At 38.2% G+C, this 18,459-nt stretch overlaps 1 protein-coding gene across 1 annotated transcript in view; it reads left to right on the forward strand.

Annotated features, from left to right (window-relative positions):
- The window catches only part of LOC124621526 (kinesin-like protein KIF23), a 143,144-nt gene that overhangs the window by 38,366 nt on the left and 86,319 nt on the right, over nt 1-18,459 (forward strand). The window contains exons 6-10 of the mRNA XM_047147147.1: nt 1,814-2,013; nt 5,794-5,898; nt 6,124-6,209; nt 15,308-15,438; nt 16,874-16,977. Of these exons, the coding sequence (XP_047003103.1) occupies nt 1,814-2,013; nt 5,794-5,898; nt 6,124-6,209; nt 15,308-15,438; nt 16,874-16,977 (626 nt within the window). The remainder of the gene's footprint in view (nt 1-1,813; nt 2,014-5,793; nt 5,899-6,123; nt 6,210-15,307; nt 15,439-16,873; nt 16,978-18,459) is intronic.

An 18,459-nucleotide genomic window follows, 5' to 3' on the forward strand; every position in this document is an offset into this window, starting at 1 on the left:
GTGCAGAAGAGACATTGTAATTGTAATTTACTTGCCCAGTGTTCGTGGATAAGCAATATTTTGCCGTGCCTGTGTTGCTTAGAAGTACGATGCAATATTCCTTCAGACTTTTGTGCATGTCCGAAGGAACATTGTGTGGTACCACTGAGCAACACTGGCACTGCAATATTAGAAAAATTAATGTTGATCAGGGGTAGTGTAAAAACAAGACACCTTCACTTTGCTTTGTTAAAATTTGTTTAGTAGTTCCCATATTAATTTGTTTGGAATTTTTTCAGGTATGCACACTGATTTAGAAGTGAGCTAAGAAAGCATGAAATATACCATTGAAATTGTTATTGAAGGTAGCCAGAAAATTTTCTTGAGCTGGATAATGGATGGATGATGTTTCAAAGCCTTTACATAAAACTGACTCTAATAATATCTTGAGACAGTTGCATTAAAGCAAAACCCTATAAATCTTACCTGTTTCGTAGACCAACTTCAAACAGCATTGAAAAACATTCTTCCTTTCATGCAGCCTGCCATGAGTGTAGATACACTAATCTCTTACTATTATTCGAAGGCACAGCCAGTATAACAGGTAGCTGCAGCTACAGAGCAGTATGCTTTTGGAACCAGTTTCAAGCTTTGCTTGAGTATTTTACCATCTTGATGTTCTACTGCATATGCTACTTATTTATTTCAGCCAACAGTGATATTTCATGGAATAAGTGTATTACTGTGTTGACTGACTTGCTGCCGTGAAATTCAGTTATAATAGCTATTTCAAGATCCAGCTGTGTCTTTTACAAAATTGTGTACCGTGAATGGCTGAGGAAACCATTGAGGAAATGTCGGACTTGGGTATCACTACCAGCTGTTGTGTATTTGTTGTAAATTTACTGACATACTGTATTGGTTTTTGGGGAGATTTCTTCTTCTTCTTCTTCTTCCACTGTCAGCTTCCTTCTCTTTTGGACAGTAAAAGAGCAGTGCTGTGGATTCTATCCAATTTAATGATGCAGAAAATAGTGGTGAAAGTACTGTGTACATCACAGTAAATTTTACTTTTCAAAACCATATTGCATTGCTGCAGTATCACAAATAATGTGACTGTGTGGAAAATACAGTTCTAACATTCACAATGTGGCAAACAATACCTGCAACACTCCCAGCAGATTTGCAGACAAGTAGTGAGCTGAATATCTGGTGTGTACCTACTGTGCCTTTTAGAAATGAAAAGTAATTCTTACTTCTTGCACAAAATTAATTTGAATAAATGTTTTGCTTCTCGAGGTTGTGGAATTCAGGACACTTTGAATCCATAAGTGTAAAAATGTTTGTTGGGAATATTGTTTAATATAAAATCAGCACCTAAGATAATTATATTGGTTTATGGGAAATTTACTGAATTGTTAGCTTTCATACTTTCTGAATCACAGTATTTTATAGTGTGAATACTTGTTCCAGAAAGTGATAAAGGCCAAACATCGACTGTCAATGTTGGAGACGTAAGTCCTTTACTATTTAGTAGAGGAGAGTTCACAGTGTAACAGTTTCAAGATTGTTTGTAAACTTCCTTTTTTTCCATTTAAAGTGTCCATTGAAAGTTTTCTGTATGGATGAAAATTGGTGTCTTGGTCTTTTGTGTGAAAGTTTGTTAGTTCCCAGCGTAGCAAAGAGAGAATTCAAAAAGTCAGTTACTAAATTTGTGTACAAATTAATTTCCCAATATTTGATATTTTGTTTGTGTTAGATGTTTAATTATGAGTATAAGATTTGAAAATCTGAAGTAAAATTTTGTTGAGGGGAGGCAAAAAATTGTTCACAGGTAACATCAACAACTCCTTGATGACACTGCGATCATGTCTCGAAATTCTGAGAGAAAATCAAATGCAAGGCACCAATAAAATGGTTCCATATCGTGACTCACGAATAACGCACCTCTTTAAGAATTATTTTGATGGTGAAGGACAAGTTGCTGTAATAGTGTGTGTTAATCCACGTGCAGATGACTACGATGAGACTGTGGTGAGTGTCAAAGTTGGGATCTGCTAAAGCTTTTGTTTTATTAGAGTTATGACTAGGGAAGTGAGCTAGAGCTATGATAGAGAATTTTTAAGGAAATGAAATTCAGCTTGTCAATAAGATCAACCATGGTAGTACCATTTTCTGTGGGAGAGTTTAATTCACTGCCAGTATTCATCAGCTTTTAAAAATTAAGTTTTTTGTAATACCTTGGGACTCATTTGATTTAGTTTGGGTGAAAGCAAAGATGTTTTTAAGAAAAGATTGTAGTATATTTTAAGTGTGGAAAGGCACATAGTCACAGCTTGGTGATGAGTTTATAAGTGAATTTTATACATGTTTGAGAGGTACGTTTACATGGGTCACAAAAATTGTGTATCACTGACAGTGTTGTTTGGCAGTATTGCCAGTCACTATTGCATGGCAATGTTATTAGCAAAATATTTCTCAGCCAGGACTGTTTCCATGTTGCGAAGTGGGACAGAAGTGAAATAGTGGAAGTGAGTGTGGCTCTCTTGCATTTACGTTCCACAAGGAAAGGAGTTAACAACTGGGTTATGTGCATGTTCTTACTTAAGCAAACTGTTTCCGAAACTTGTAACCTAATACTGGCTATATTTCCAGGATGCTGAAAACAATATTTAATATCCTTTAAAAATAATTGGTTACTGTAATGGTAAGACCGATAGCAATATGAGAGATGCAAACCAGATTGCGTGCCTCTTTTCAGTTTTTGGCAGTGGTGAGTCATGAAGTTAAACGTCCATTTCTCTTTGATAAGCCTCTTGGCACAAGGCATTTGCAACACTTTGGTGGAAGGACTTGAATTTGTTAGTCTGAAGTAACAGTCGGATGTTTGTTATAATTGTGTGCACCAGTGCAGTGAGAGCTATTAATTTCAATAATGTTCTAAATGTAAAAGAGTTATTGGATATAAAATGTAATGCAAACACCATTTAAAAAGTTGGCAAATTGCTGCCTGTGAAACACATGATAAAGCTTAAAAAAATTTGATGTCTTGAACATATGTACACTAAAATTCTCACTCTTGCAGACATTGTAAGTTGATAGCAAGAATATCATTTTTCCCTTTTTGGTGTTTATAATTGTTTTTGTGTTCCACACTACATATTCGTATCACATTTACAAAATTCATGGTGCTCTCTTTTGCCCACTTTCACACTCCTGTAGGCAACAAATAGTGCCTGTACAAATGTACGCCAACTTTTGAACTGAAGTGAAATAATGTTGGATGTGGCACGATACTGCAGTGCTGTCGGTCTGAGATACACAAAGCAAGGCTGATACTGTGAGGAAAGTATATGCAGGTAAAGGAGGTAGATGGGGCCCAGCCGTAGGATAGATTCGCCACCTTTGTCTCAGCAGTATGACCGTGCAATATTTCAGTTACCATGTATTTATGGCGACACTATTGTGGCCACATTACTGTGAAATGGCCCATCTAAATGCACCTTAGTGTCCTTATGTTCTGAGGTAATGTACACATTACCCTGAAAGTTACAAATCATTTCAACCATCTAAATTTTGGAATGTGATCTAAGGAAATTGCTAGATTTTCTTTTGTAAGAGGATTAACTCATGTAATTTGGTATGATTCAAAGATCAAATGTGTACACACTTTCTTGTGGGGTAAACAGGAACCTAAAAAGTTGAATGGCTTCTTGTTAAACTGTTAATCCTCTCATACTTTGTTACATTTGAAGTAAGAAGGGTCAGAACAATTTATGTGGTTTCTAGTTATGTAGTTTACTATTTTGTCACTGGATGTGGATATAGATTATCAAATGTAAATTAACATGTTACTAGAGCATTTGTCTGTTCCTGCCATCATCGAAGTTAAGCGCTGTCTGGATGGGTGACCATCCGGTCTGCCGAGCGCTGTTGGCAAGTGGGATGCACTCAGCCCTTGTTAGGTTAACTGAGGAGCTACTTGAGAAGTAGCGGCACTGGTCTCATAAACTGACATATGGCCAGGAGAGTGGTGTGCTGACCACATGCCCCTACATATCCACATCCAGTGACACCTGTGGGCTGAGAATGACACGGCTTCTGGTCAGTACCGTTGGGCCTTCCAAGTAAATGATTACTAGGAATAAGTGTTTTGCTTTCTGTACAGCCATTCACGTCACATTTCCTGAGGACTACTGCATACTCATTACAACATAACTCAAATGAAATGAGCAAAGATCTGGACAAGCTGTCCGACTTTGTCCCTTTCCTGCTTCTCTCGTCTTTATGATGATCTAGCCATATTACAGTTTCAAGCCTCCCTCACAGGGTACCGTAGGTTTACAGCAATCTCTCCAGACCAATTAAGGCTTCATTCTATCCTAAATCATGTCAGCACATAAAGTGCCACATTAATCCTCAGATCTAATCATCTTAAAGTCCTATTTCCCTTTGAAGAAAGGAGTCACTGCTTCAACAAGTTTTGATATTGTTTCAGTGGGAAAATTATGACACTAGTTTATTAAAAAGGAGTATCTGTGCCATTGTCTTCACTGCAATGTTTCAAGCAATTTTTCCAGTTCAGGATTATGAGTTATCTACTGCCTGTAAAACTACAGGGTGGGCCAAATGAAAGTGACCTGGAGAATACAGTTCCAGGGTACAAAGAAACACAGCAGTAGAAAGGAAATACAGTACTAACTTGACTATAACAAATGTTGCAAGTGACCACCAATCCCTTGGCACTTCTGGGCCTTCGTCAGAAAGTTACTGAAAGTGGATTGGAGCTGGAATTGCTACAATCTCGTCTGAAATGTTCTGCTGCAGTTCTTTAACACTATGATGGTTTTTGCAATATACCTTAGATTTGGGGACTCCCTGTAATCGCACACTGACAGATCAGGTGACCTGGGTGGCCAGCTAGGGTCAAGACCAGGCTGACATTTGGTAACAACTGTGTAAAGGTGCTCTAAGGTTTGGCCATCTGTAGGGGCAGTTATTGCATCCTGTTGGGATGTGGTTGTATGCATACATTTGCATCCAATCATATCCACTCGAGTGGGCCACTTTTATTTGCCCCTGTTTTGTATTAGTACTTCAAAAAGCTGTCATTGGATTACTGCACATAAGAGATATATCTCCCCTCTCCTTTATTTCCCTTCCATTGTCTTTTTATAATTAAGAGTGATTATGAGAATGATGTTTGTAGTACTGAGCTCTAATTTTATTTATGATAAAGATGAATATAGCCATTTAACATACAACTATGTTGGGTTGTCGATAAGCCCACAAAGTAAGATGTATCGACCTGATTTCGGCTTCAGCCCCTCAGCGTATTACGTAATACTTGTGATCTACTCCATAGTCACCCAAACAGCTGACAGGTCAGAAACCCCTTGGGCTTAATAAGCAGAGAGCCCAATAAACGCAAAACTCTGTGACACACAGGTTCGTATCCAGACAAGTAAGTAAAACCAATTTCTGCTCCTTGGTCACAACTTACTTCTCAAATAATGAACAAGAGGGATGCTGCTCAGACATTCTCAAATCTGAGGTCTGAATGCAGTGAATACAGAAAGCTGTGAAACAGTGTAAAGCAATAAATCCGTGGTGCCAAAATCACACTCATTCTGTTGTCCGCAGTGGTAGGAGCTCCGTAGTTCTATGGTAGAATCTCTTTACCTTCTCTTTGAAGTAAGCATAATTGGACAAAGAATTTATTTAATGAGGCAGGATAAAAATTTGTTTCTTAGCTTGTTGTTGACATTTTTCTTAAATTGATAGCTTTTATGATAAGATTTTTGTTTTGTGTAGCAAGTTATGAAATTTGCTGAGATGACACAAGAAGTCCAGGTAACGAGACCAGAGGCACCCAAGATCGAGATTGGTTTACTGCCAGGGCGGAGAAAAGCAAATCAGGTAATGAGCTTATTCTGTTGTTTGAAGCACTGGTACTAATTGTGGAAAGGGGACATAGATTGGTTATTGAGGCAGATGCGGCAAATGTCAGAGGTGTGATGTTTGCAACATCTGTTTGATGGTAGCAGAAAAAGGCATGTAATTTTTTTTCTGTTAAAACTTTACATGTAAATAACTATTTCAGATGTTTCAAGAATGGGGATAAACATGTTTCCTGTTTTATAGATTTTCAAGCAGGCTGTACAGCACCTGGAGCAGAATGAAAAGAAGGAAGATGTACAAAATGATTTTGATATAGGTCTTGTGTATAGGTAAGTCTTAAAATTCTTGTCTAATAATTTGGTAGTGCATATGTGGCAGTGGAATCTGAGTTTGAATGTAATTTATTCTATGTACTTATGTAATTTACATTTAGAATCTTTTCACTTGATTTTTTGATACACTGCTTTTAATTTACTTTCCTTGTTCTTCAGATTTTATTACTTCTCCACGTTGCATTCTCTGGTAATTAACTCTTGCTGTGTTGAACACCCAGACCCATTGTTCCTCTGATGCTGTTTTTTTTGCAGTCCTGCATATTAATTGAATTTGTTTTATGTCTGCATTTCCTAAACCTTTGTTAAATTTATAGAACTTTTCCAAACCAGTTTCCTGGGTACAATCATTTCAAATTCTTTTGTGTCTAATGTGTACTAGCTTCTATTGTGCAAACAGATAATGTTCTGGCAAATACAAGTAGTTATACAGATTCAGTTGAACTGGTGATGTCTTGCAGGCATGGTGTTGCCAGTTGTTTTCCAGTTCAAATGGACATTGTCTTATTGATACCTCAGGGATAAAAGGGTTGTTTTTGTTAATTTTTCTTTAAATGAGCATTTTCAGTTATCCAGCCAGGAAGAGAAATGGAGTGACATCACACTAAATTATTAAATAAGGGAAAGGCAACATTTTACCCACAGAGATTTGGTGTGTGTTGCAAAGAAACATAGTAGAAAATAGAACTTAACATTTGACAGTTTCTCATCGCGTGTCTGTGCGCCTTGCATCAATCCTCTATGGGTAAGTGGTTGCCTTTTCCTTATTGTATGTATCTTTCCATTCAGGAATTTCCATTATTGTTACACTGAATTGTTAGTGAATGAATCTGAGATAGGGAGGAAACATTGCAAAATACTGATTTTTGTGAACTGTGAAAAAATGTATTATGGTACTGCAGCATGTAGACGATGATTTCTCAGTTTAGATTGCAGTAAAGTTGTAAAGGGAAAAATATGGTGGGATATGCCAAGTTTAAATTCGCTGTTTTTTCTATGGCAGTCAACTTAAAGTATTGTGATTAACCTTATAAGTTTTAAGAATGACTAGGTTCTCATCCACTATCACAATTCAAAGAAAAATGAGTGTTGGCAGCAGCCCACCTACTCTGTTAGTCAGTCCTAAAATGACTACGTAGTTTCCAGGAACTGCTGACAATTAAAGTGAAGTGGGTACACTTTGGTGCAGATGGAATTTCTAATTTCAAAATGGGTTTCGGAGTGAATCATTGCCTTGGCTGATTGGTTCACGTTTCCAAATTATGCTCTTTCTGTATCAACCAATGCAAAATCTGTGCAGCTTCAAACATGCATATTATCACTACGGAATTTTTTTAATGTATTGTGATCACAAAACAAATGGCAGTTCTCTTAGCATGTCGTTCAGTTCAAACTGTGGTGATCGGCTTGGATCACACTAACAACCACACCTACTCTTCTACAGCCCGAAGAGAAAACAGTTCTTTAAGAGACTTCCTTCCCTCCTCCCCCTCTTATGAAGCTCCGAAAAGTGGTTAGCAGCAGTGTTACCTTATTGCGGGGAATTACCCGGAATTCGGATATTTGGAGTGCTTGGGGGTGTTACTTAAGTTACATATGACGTTACTAGATTCTGCTACATAATTCTAAACTTGCAGATATTCTGCTGATAAGATTACTCTCATCATGTTTTGCTGGTAAAAGAATCTTTTTTTTTTTTTCCTGCTGGTAAGTACATTTTCCTTCCTTTAATGAAGACTGTAAAATCCCGTTAAGTTGCTAAGTTTTATTTAATGCTTCCTCTGAGATACATTAACTTAAACTTAGTATATCAGACCACTACTCTTGTAATATTAATTTTATATGTTGGCTCACATTAATCCTGTAATCTTATTTATTTTTGTACTTCAGCTCGTCATGTATATATTTATACATATTTCTGATAACCTGGGAAAGAATAGAGCAGTTACATCACTCTGTGGTAAAAAAATTACCATGGTGAAACGACTTTTTAAAAAAATCATTGTATTCGTATGGAATGAGACATATTTGACAGGCTGATGTTTCTAGATATATTTTTCTTCTTTTCTCTAGGAATATTGTCTTAGTGTAAATGATATAACAGTGGGTGGAAAAGTCAGTGTAAACTGGCTAGAAAATATATTGTACAAGGATTGGATTTCACCTTCTGGCTAGGGTAAACATAAAGCAAAATGCATTGCATACAACAAAGATTTTCTGATTGCCAGTGAGAGAGATTCTGACCTAAAATCACATGAGTTACAAAAGACATAACCACACCTTAAAAGCAATGCTGTCTGCAAGGGAAAAAAGCATTTAAATCTCTTTCAAAGCCAGCAACTTCTTCCCAGCAGTCGGCTGCAGCAAAGAATAGAGTTCATCTAGAAAAGAAAATGCTGAATTAGCTGGAGACATCTTGAGATGTTGGATGCAGAAATACACTGGGTGTTGAGATCTATCAAATGTCACTATTCATACAGATCAAACATACATTCATAAAGTCATTAAAAGGTTTCCCAATGTTGCTGCTAACTTGCCATGTGACAATAAGAAAACCACTAACATATGAAGGTCTGGACTTGTGCCATTCTTACAAAAATATTGTGCTAGAAGATTTAAAGGGAGCATTGAAATCAAAAACTTTAATGAAGCAGATGGAAATTCATGTTAGGTTTTGGTTAAACAACTATATTAAAAAATGCTTTGTAACATAAGTTTTCTTCAGCCATGCAATTGCGAGTGGCATGTTTCAAAATCGGCTATGGTAAATTTTTCCCCTTAGCATGTAAAAACGTGTTAAAACTGTCTATGGACAGCCCAAATGTCAACTTAAAATTGCACAAATTGAGGGAGGAACACAACCTTAATGATAATAACAGTTAACTAATGAATGTACATTACACATTATACATAATGTTTTTAGGCAAGGATTTGAAACATTAGATTGGGGCATTGGAATGGTTTTTTGTATAGATTACTCAGATGTTCTCCTGCTAGGAAAGAGTATTTTAGTACAGTTAATGGGGCATGATTTCCGTTGACATTTTTTTACCACCCATGGATAAGAAGATGTCTTTATGTGACCGTGTACTAGAAATTTTGCCTGCATATGTTGTGGTACACAAGTTGTGTTATTAAAGTAATTCTTACATTAAGGCAAAGGTTTTTAAAACCAGAATCGTTGAATAATTTAACTATAGTTGACTTCAAATCCCAAGAACCAACTTCTAGAAGAAAAAGTTGACCTTGGTTTTGTGGTGAAAAGCAGATTAAATAGAGATTGACTTCATTTAGGGATGTAAAGTCTGTGCTAATTAAAATGGTATCGGTTATAATATGAAAATCGCCAGCAGGTTTCAGCATTGTAAGAAGTCATGTTTAATGCCAACAAATGTAGTGGAAGAGAAGAAAAGTTGTATAAGGAAGATGAAAAGCCTTCAAAGTAGCTCAGCAGATTTAAATATTGTAAAATTTGTAGACTATGACGACGTTCACACTGATTTTGTCCATGAAACTGTTTGTAGAAACAGTGAAGAATTTGTTAATTGTTATAAGGAAACTAGGAGAGTAAATGATTTCTTTCCCTTTCATTTTAAAAGTGAAACATGTGAAGGTTTGACCACGTATCCAGAAGCTTCTATTAAGCCATGGCCAAGCAACTGGAAAGAGGGTTTAGCATTTGTGATTATATAAATAGCTTAGGTGGATCTATAACAAAAGTTATTGATAAAGATTTTTGCAAGCATTTCAGTGACAAGACACTGTTATAATCAATATAGAAAATGCTAATCAAAAGGGAGACTAAAATTGATGACCTTGATGAAAATTAAGTTAGAAAGAAAAGAAAATATCTGCAATACTGCGTAAATGGCCGTACAAAATCCGTCTGCAGAACAACTTGCTGACCAGGCAAAGAAACATCATGATATGACTTTATTAATAAATAAACAAATAGTATGATGAAAGCTGCAAAAGAGAGAAGAACTGACCTGCAGAAATTAGAAGAAACAAATAACTTCAAAATCACAAATTAGCTTTAATACAGTGTTTCATGTACATACTTCTGCCCACAAAAAAGTTTTGTAATATTTTTCTTTTTGTTTAAATGTTACTTTTGTCTGTCATATCCTTCTGGTCATCATTTATTCTAATTTTCAAAAGTATGGAACATAAAGGTAAGTTTTCCTATGTTATTGCTGATATTTAATTTATATTTAATGTACATATAAGATTTAATTGAAATATCCTATTTAGAAAATGTGGACTCGTATCTTCCATGAATGAAAGTAAGGTTGTCTTTCTAATTTTCTTAAGCATGTATGAAATGAACAGATTCACCTTCATATAGGAAGTGAAATAAAAATGACAATTATAAATGGTTAAAGTGATTACTACTGAGTGTTATAAAATAACAAATTTAGAAGTTACAACATTTTTTTTCATATGTGTACTGCTTTCTCGTTTGATAATACATGTAAAAAAAAACCACATGACACGTAATGAAAGTTTAGAATTTATTTAGTCTGCATATATGACCATTGGTCTTTGACAATATTCTGCATACTGTTTAGTTTTAGCACTAACTATAAAAATATAATAAAATTCAGTTTATTTAAATTCTTTTTCTCATATGGGGCATTAAAACTTACTGTATGCATGCTTGTGTTCTGTATGTAAAATAATACCGGTTAGAGACTCCTTGGATTTTTTTCACACTAACTCTGTACATACTGCCCAAACAGTTTTGTTTGTACACTTGTATACAAGCACTGTTTTCTATGCCTTTCATTAGAAAGTATTAATAGCAAAGATGGTGACTAGTGAACTGAAAGCTTTGTGTTTTGTAGTTTGCAAGGCGTGAATTTGCTGTTACAGTTAAATGTGAATTTCATGAAGTTCTGTTGTAATCCTCCAAATGATGATAAAATCCATAGATGTTACCATCAGTTTGAAGATCATATGTGTATTTGCAAAGGAAAGAGTATGGGACAACCAAGAGTGTCTGTAGAACGTGTTGAAGGAGCACGAGTCTTTCACACACAACACCAAGAAATCCGTTCGAAAAGCTAGTTATGAATTAGCAGTTCCAATTATTTGTGTGTGGAGGATTAAGGAAATGCTTACAACTATGTCCTTATTGGTTACAGTTGTAGGCTCTAAAGCTTACAGACTACAGTTTATATGCCAGCTTTGCAAATGAAATGTTGCTGCATGACTAAGATTTTCTGAAACGTGCCATCTTCAGTGATTAATAGACATTTTGTGTAAGTGGCAATGTGAACACACATAATGTGCACATCTGGGGGGGTCAGCAAATCCCCAGGGTATGACACAGTTACAAGAAGACACTCTTAAATTGATCATTTTTGTCCCATACCCCGATGCAAAGTTTATGGGTTTTAATTTTTCAGTGAAGCAGCTGTAACTCCTTATATTGATGCACTAGAACTATACCTCTTCCCTTAACTGGAAGAAGCTGAACCACGGAACTATATTTGGCAGCAAGGTGGTGCATCACCCCACTGGTGTAAATCAGTATGCAATTGGCTACAAGTGGTCGGAAGGCAGCTTGTTTTGCGTGGCCTCCACATTCACCCAATCTGATGTGTGATTTTTGACCTTTTCGGATTCTTACAGAGAGAAAGTGTGTGTGCGTGCATTTGCTTATCATTTATTGTCATATGACGACTACATGTAACATTTAATATTATGCTTAAGAATAGTGCCATATGTGTTATAGACGTTAACTTGTTAAATTGGAATAATTTATTTGCAAAATTAATTGTCTTCAACCTTGTATGTACAAACACTGCATGTTTCACAGGAAACTCTTGTCTGAGAATGTCCATTGCAGACACAGTCATTACAAGAGCTAAAACTTTTTGTTGTAGATCTGTTCTTTGTCCCCCTACAAATTGAGTTACCTTTATTCTTCAGTGGTTGCTCTTGTATATGAATCTCTTCAGCTTCGTAACGACATAGATACGTGCTAACGTGTGCTGGTAAACTTTGTATCCCAGATCTGTTGATAGGATTTGGCTTCACAATTTGAAAAGAAAGGTTCTTTAGGAAACTAGATCTTGATGTTTCCTATTCTTTTCCTTTGCTTGAAATAGCATTTCCACAATGATACACCCATGTTCAACAATGCTTACCATATAGCCATTGTCCATCTTCTTGTCATTTGTGTCACTGGATATGTATTGCACATTTGGTCAAAACTCTCCGCCCCCCCCCCCCCCCCCCCCAATCCCAGTCATTATAATCTAGTGTAATGTCGGTTATCTTAGTAGCCTCGTCTACAGTTCCTTCCTTGTGCATTGTGTGTGTCACTAAAACAGATTTGTTACATTTAGGTACATACTATAACACAGTAATTACCTTCTGGTGCCCAAAAACTGCCGAACCACTCTCTCTATCCTTGTTGCAAACACTCACTCGAGATGGTTTTTTCCTATACAAATGACCAGTTATCTGTAGTCACATTTCTATTTGTGCCTTTTATTAGTTCAGTTAGCCTACATGCTATATCAAATGGCTTATTAGAAACACTAAACAGTCCTGGCTGTTTGCAACAATACACTTCCAACAAATCAGTGTAGTAGAATGACCTAGCATTGCACATAGCAAATATTTTGATGCCATATTTAGCTTGTTTGTTGAGAATATGTCATACAAAGCTGCAATGATCTCTGAATGATTCTGGTTTTTCGTCAGTTCTCCAAGATTGTAACTATTCATGCAGTTTGTGACAAGTGCCTCCAGAAAGCTCCCGATAGTGGTGGTGGTGACTTATATACACCAAGACAAGAAAAAGATGTGCCACGAAGGAATTACTTAAATGGGAGGGAATTCAATAGACAATGTCCTTGTGCAAACAAATAAATGATTCCAGTATAAGAAAAAAATTGATTTGTTGAAGAGTGCGCTTCACAATTTGAGAAGTCAGTAAGGCATTGGTCACCTCTAGCCACTATGCAAGCAGTTACTCAGCTTGGCATTGATTGATAATTGCTGGGTTTCCTCTTCAATGATATTTTGCCAGATTTTGTCCAACTGGCATGTTAAATCTTCAAAATCCCAAGTTGGTTAGAAGCCCCTGCCCATAATGGCTCAGAATGCCCTTTGTTGAGGAGAGATTGCTGGCCAAGGTGGGGTTTGGCAGGCACAAAAACAAGCAATAGAAACTAGAGCTGAGTATGAGCAGACCTTACCTTGCTGAAATATGAGTCCTGGATAGTTTTCCATGAAGGGCAACAAAGCAGGACTTCAAATATCATTATACTGCTCTGCTATAAGGATGCTGCTGAAGACAACTAAAGGGGTCCTGCTGTGAACTGAAATGACAACTGAGACCATCACTCCTCTTTGTGTGGGTATATGGTAGGCAAAAGTCAGGTTAGTTTCCCTGCACTGTGCTGGGCATCCCAAGCCACATCTTCACTGGTCATCTGGGCTCAGTTTGAAGCAGGTGTTATCACTGAAGACAATTCTACTCCAGCCAATGAGATTCCAGGCCAAATGTGCCTGACACCACTGCAATTGAGCTTGTTGTACGGAAGTCATAAGTAGTCAGCACAGTTGGTGCTGTGAGTTCAGCCCCCTTTCTATGAGCCACCTATTAATGGTCCTTAGGGTCAGTGAAGCACCAGTTGAAAATTGGATCGGTGATGATGACGAACCTGGAGCTCTGAGTGCCTCTCTGATGATTGCTCAGGCTTAATGTTCTGTCATCTCTGTAGGTTGACAGCTTTCTTCTTGACACTGTTTGGCCATGGTTCATGTATTCAATGATGCTGGCACAAATAGTGGCATCACTCAAATTATGAGTGATTCACCGATCACTCCAACCAACTTCTTTGAGCCCAACTACATGCGCTCTCTCTCGAGCCCAACTACATGCTCTCTCTCTCTCTCTCTCTCTCTCTCTCTCTCTCTCTCTCTCTCTCTCTCTCTCTCTCTCAGGTGCTGACATCTGTGAATATTGCACCTGTGTGCGGGGCATACTTACTGTCCAGCTGAGTACGAGGAATGAAATTAGCGAAGACTTAGAGCTCTATAACTGACATGTCACCTGTTTACTATCCTTCCCAGCTGTGCAGTGAAATTGTGCTGCATCATCCCATATCCACCCATCAGCCGCCACAGTTTACTATTTTACATTATCTGTCGATACTTGTATGAATATAAGTTTGTGACGTATTTGCATTAATTCTTCATGGTGCCACTTTATTTAAAGTGTGTTTTGATGAGATAAGATACCAACAACATTGATGTTTCTACTCTAGTGTAAATCATGACAAATGTAGAAATTTGTGTATGGCAATGTTAAGCCTTTCTGAACAGGAAGAAAATGAATACTGGTGTGCAGGAGTTTGATAGTCAACTCGCAAGACTAGAAAGAAATATTTGTATTTATATTGCTGTGAAACTCGGTACTTCTTGAAAACATAGTACACAGAAAAAATTTAACTGTAATGTTGGCGAGACGCGAATATGCGTAAATCAATACCTTGAAAACCATGTAAAAAGTCTTTAAATTACATACAAAACTTGCCTGAATAAATGAGTGTTCTTTTTGGGAAAGATTTCTTGTGATTTTTGGTCTTTTGACGATAGGCTAGTGATTTATATGGTTGAAAGTACTTTACACATAAGACACTGGACCCAAGCAAAGAAAGTGAAAATAATTATGTTGATAATGACGTTGTTAGAGACAAAGGTCAAACTTGAACGGAGGGTGTAAAAGGCTGTGTCCTTTCCAAAAGAACCATTCCTTCATTTGCTGTGGGTGATGTAAAGAAATCATGGAAAACCTTAATCTTCATTGCCAAATGGCATTTCAGACTACGTCCTCCTCCTCCTCCTCCTCCTCCTCCTCGCTAAAAACAGTAAATAATATTATATGTGCCGTGGTTAGAGTACCTCGGCATTCAGTGTGTTAAAATAACTGGCATTTTAGTTTAAAGGCACTAATAACAAGTTACGCTATTATTTTGTTTTTGATAACTTGTTCCATTTAGAAATGCATTAAAATTATTTACATGTGTTAAGTGTCAAATTTTATAACATCTTTGTGTCTAAAATATTTTCAGTTTGGGTCCACCATTCCCATCAATGGAAATGAATAGTGCTGATGCTGAAAACATTCTTAGAGAATTAATTTTACATCTAGAGCTTCGTATGAAGAAAAGATGTGAACTCCTTGCTGACCTTCCTAAGAGACGTGAGTTGCTTCATTTTCTATCACAGTCATTGTTGTTATTACTGCTTTAGTCTTGTTTTGCTTATATGAATAGTATGACCTGAAATATGAGGAGCATTGAAGTTACAACAGCTACATTTCTTCTCAGTACTGGAAGCATACAAATATGCTGTTTGTTTTAGAATACGCGTGCACTCCTTGCTTTAAAATATGCGCGCACTAGTGAATGCGACAGATATGGCAGCATTGTATGACATAAAACTCTAGTGGCAGCAGTGGGAGTAAAAGCTGTTTTTGGTACTTAAAATAGCAATTTTTTTCATTACAAAAGCAGTTTTCTCCATCTGTTTGGTGTTACAGATTGAAATTCATTGCAAGTTGAGTAAGACATGTGGTGATGGTGTCGAGGATGTGCGCGGTGCGCACTCATGGGTGTGACAGTTGAAAGAAGACAGAACGTCTTCTGACAATAACAGACAACAATCTCAGCCTCGCACGAGACGGCCTGACATGTTTGAGTGAGCTGAGAAAGTTGTTTTGGAGGGTAGGTGAATGAGTACGAAACACATCGTCTCCAAAATTGGCATTTCCACAGTGTGTGTGAAAACAGTGCTGCATGAATACCTATAAATGTGAAAAGTATCATCAAAGTGAATGCTGATGGGTAACTGCAGGGATATGTTTGTCGTATTTTGCTAGGCACTCCTGGCGCATGATAGTAGCATGAGTAGGAATTTATTTTCATTGATTATGACAGTGGATGAGTTATACATGGGTGCCATTTTTCAATCGTGAAACAAAAGGGAAAGTTCTGGATTTGCAGCCATGTAATCCCTATTTGCTGCATTCCATAGGGCACTTCAGTGACAGGTTCACCCTATGAAAACATTTCAGAGAACAGGCTTCTTCCAGCATTGAGTGAAAAACGGCCAGAAAAATATGCATACTTTGTCCTTCACAAAGACAATGCACCAGCAATTCAGGCAAACATGACGCCACAGTGAGTTTGCGACTACTACTTTGTAGTGATTTCCTATACTCCCTACTCAAGTGACATGCTGCTAGCAACTTTTGGCTGTTTCCAGTGATGATACCCACTCTCTGGCCACACATTCACTAGCTGTGTCGCTATTGTATTAGATTTCCCATGGTGAAACTGGACTCAGAAATGTTTACAGCTGCCACTGAATTGTGGTGTCAGATCTGTGAAAAATCTGCACAGCTGCAGGGAGATAATGCCAGGAAGTAACAATTTTCACAGTTTCATGTGATTACTTTGTGAGGAGTGAAAAATTAGAGGCGTTAGAACTTGAATGCATCTTGTACTGTAGCGAATTAAACTGGAATAACTGATTAAATTCAATTTTGAGTGAAGATTGTGATGGGCTATTGTAACAAATTAAACATTAATTCTTTCTCTCTGTTCAACATGTCGTCACATCGTTTGATTTTGCAGAAGGAAGGTTTCGGTGTAATCTTCTGGAAATGGAGAAAGAAAACTGCTCTCTTAAGCAAGAAGTGTCCACTTACAAGGCTACACTTGACCAGGAGAGGAAGAAGGTATTACATTTCAGTAGTTCTTAAAATAATTGGTTCTTATATTTGCCAGTAAAGTATTGTTATAGAAATTTAAGAACTGGGAGTTAGTCTTTCTTCACACTTTGTTTTCCTCCTCGGACCTTTTCTAGTACTGCTATTTCCAACAAATATTTGTGAAATACAGGGTGTCTGAGTTAAAATATACTGTATTAGTGATCTATGATATCATAGCAACTATAGTTACTGTCGTTGATAAACCAGTCAATAAGGCTAAGAGTTCTTTTGCTAGAAAAAGCAAATAGGCAGTTGTTAGCATCTCACTTCAGCAATGAATTGACATCATTTAGTTCCAGTGAAATTATAAGCTAAGTTTAAATAGACTGTAAATTGTGTTCTAGAGAAGTGTGGGCCTAGTAAGTGAATAAAGGACAGGAACACCAACTGTGGTCAACAAAGAAATTTGGAAAATACTAAAGCAAAGGCTGCTGCACTCTTGGTTCGAAAGAACGCAGAGACGGTGACAGGTGAAGATTGGTAGAGATTCATGCATCTGTTACAGGATATACACTCCTGGAAATGGAAATAAGAACACATTGACACCGGTGTGTCAGACCCATCATACTTGCTCCGGACACTGCGAGAGGGCTGTACAAGCAATGATCACACGCACGGCACAGCGGACACACCAGGAACCGCGGTGTTGGCCGTCGAATGGCGCTAGCTGCGCAGCATTTGTGCACCGCCGCCGTCAGTGTCAGCCAGTTTGCCGTGGCATACGGAGCTCCATCGCAGTCTTTAACACTGGTAGCATGCCGCGACAGCGTGGACGTGAACCGTATGTGCAGTTGACGGACTTTGAGCGAGGGCGTATAGTGGGCATGCGGGAGGCCGGGTGGACGTACCGCCGAATTGCTCAACACGTGGGGCGTGAGGTCTCCACAGTACATCGATGTAGTCGCCAGTGGTCGGCGGAAGGTGCACGTGCCCGTCGACCTGGGACCGGACCGCAGCGACGCACGGATGCACGCCAAGACCGTAGGATCCTACGCAGTGCCGTAAGGGACCGCACCGCCGCTTCCCAGCAAATTAGGGACACTGTTGCTCCTGGGGTATCGGCGAGGACCATTCGCAACCGTCTCCATGAAGCTGGGCTACGGTCCCGCACACCGTTAGGCCGTCTTCCGCTCACGCCCCAACATCGTGCAGCCCGCCTCCAGTGGTGTCGCGACAGGCGTGAATGGAGGGACGAATGGAGACGTGTCGTCTTCAGCGATGAGAGTCGCTTCTGCCTTTGTGCCAATGATGGTCGTATGCGTGTTTGGCGCCGTGCAGGTGAGCGCCACAATCAGGACTGCATACGACCGAGGCACACAGGGCCAACACCCGGCATCATGGTGTGGGGAGCGATCTCCTACACTGGCCGTACACCACTGGTGATCGTCGAGGGGACACTGAATAGTGCACGGTACATCCAAACCGTCATCGAACCCATCGTTCTACCAT

The sequence above is a fragment of the Schistocerca americana genome, chromosome 1 (genome assembly GCF_021461395.2).
Source record: "Schistocerca americana isolate TAMUIC-IGC-003095 chromosome 1, iqSchAmer2.1, whole genome shotgun sequence".
NCBI classification, from domain to species: domain Eukaryota; kingdom Metazoa; phylum Arthropoda; class Insecta; order Orthoptera; family Acrididae; genus Schistocerca; species Schistocerca americana.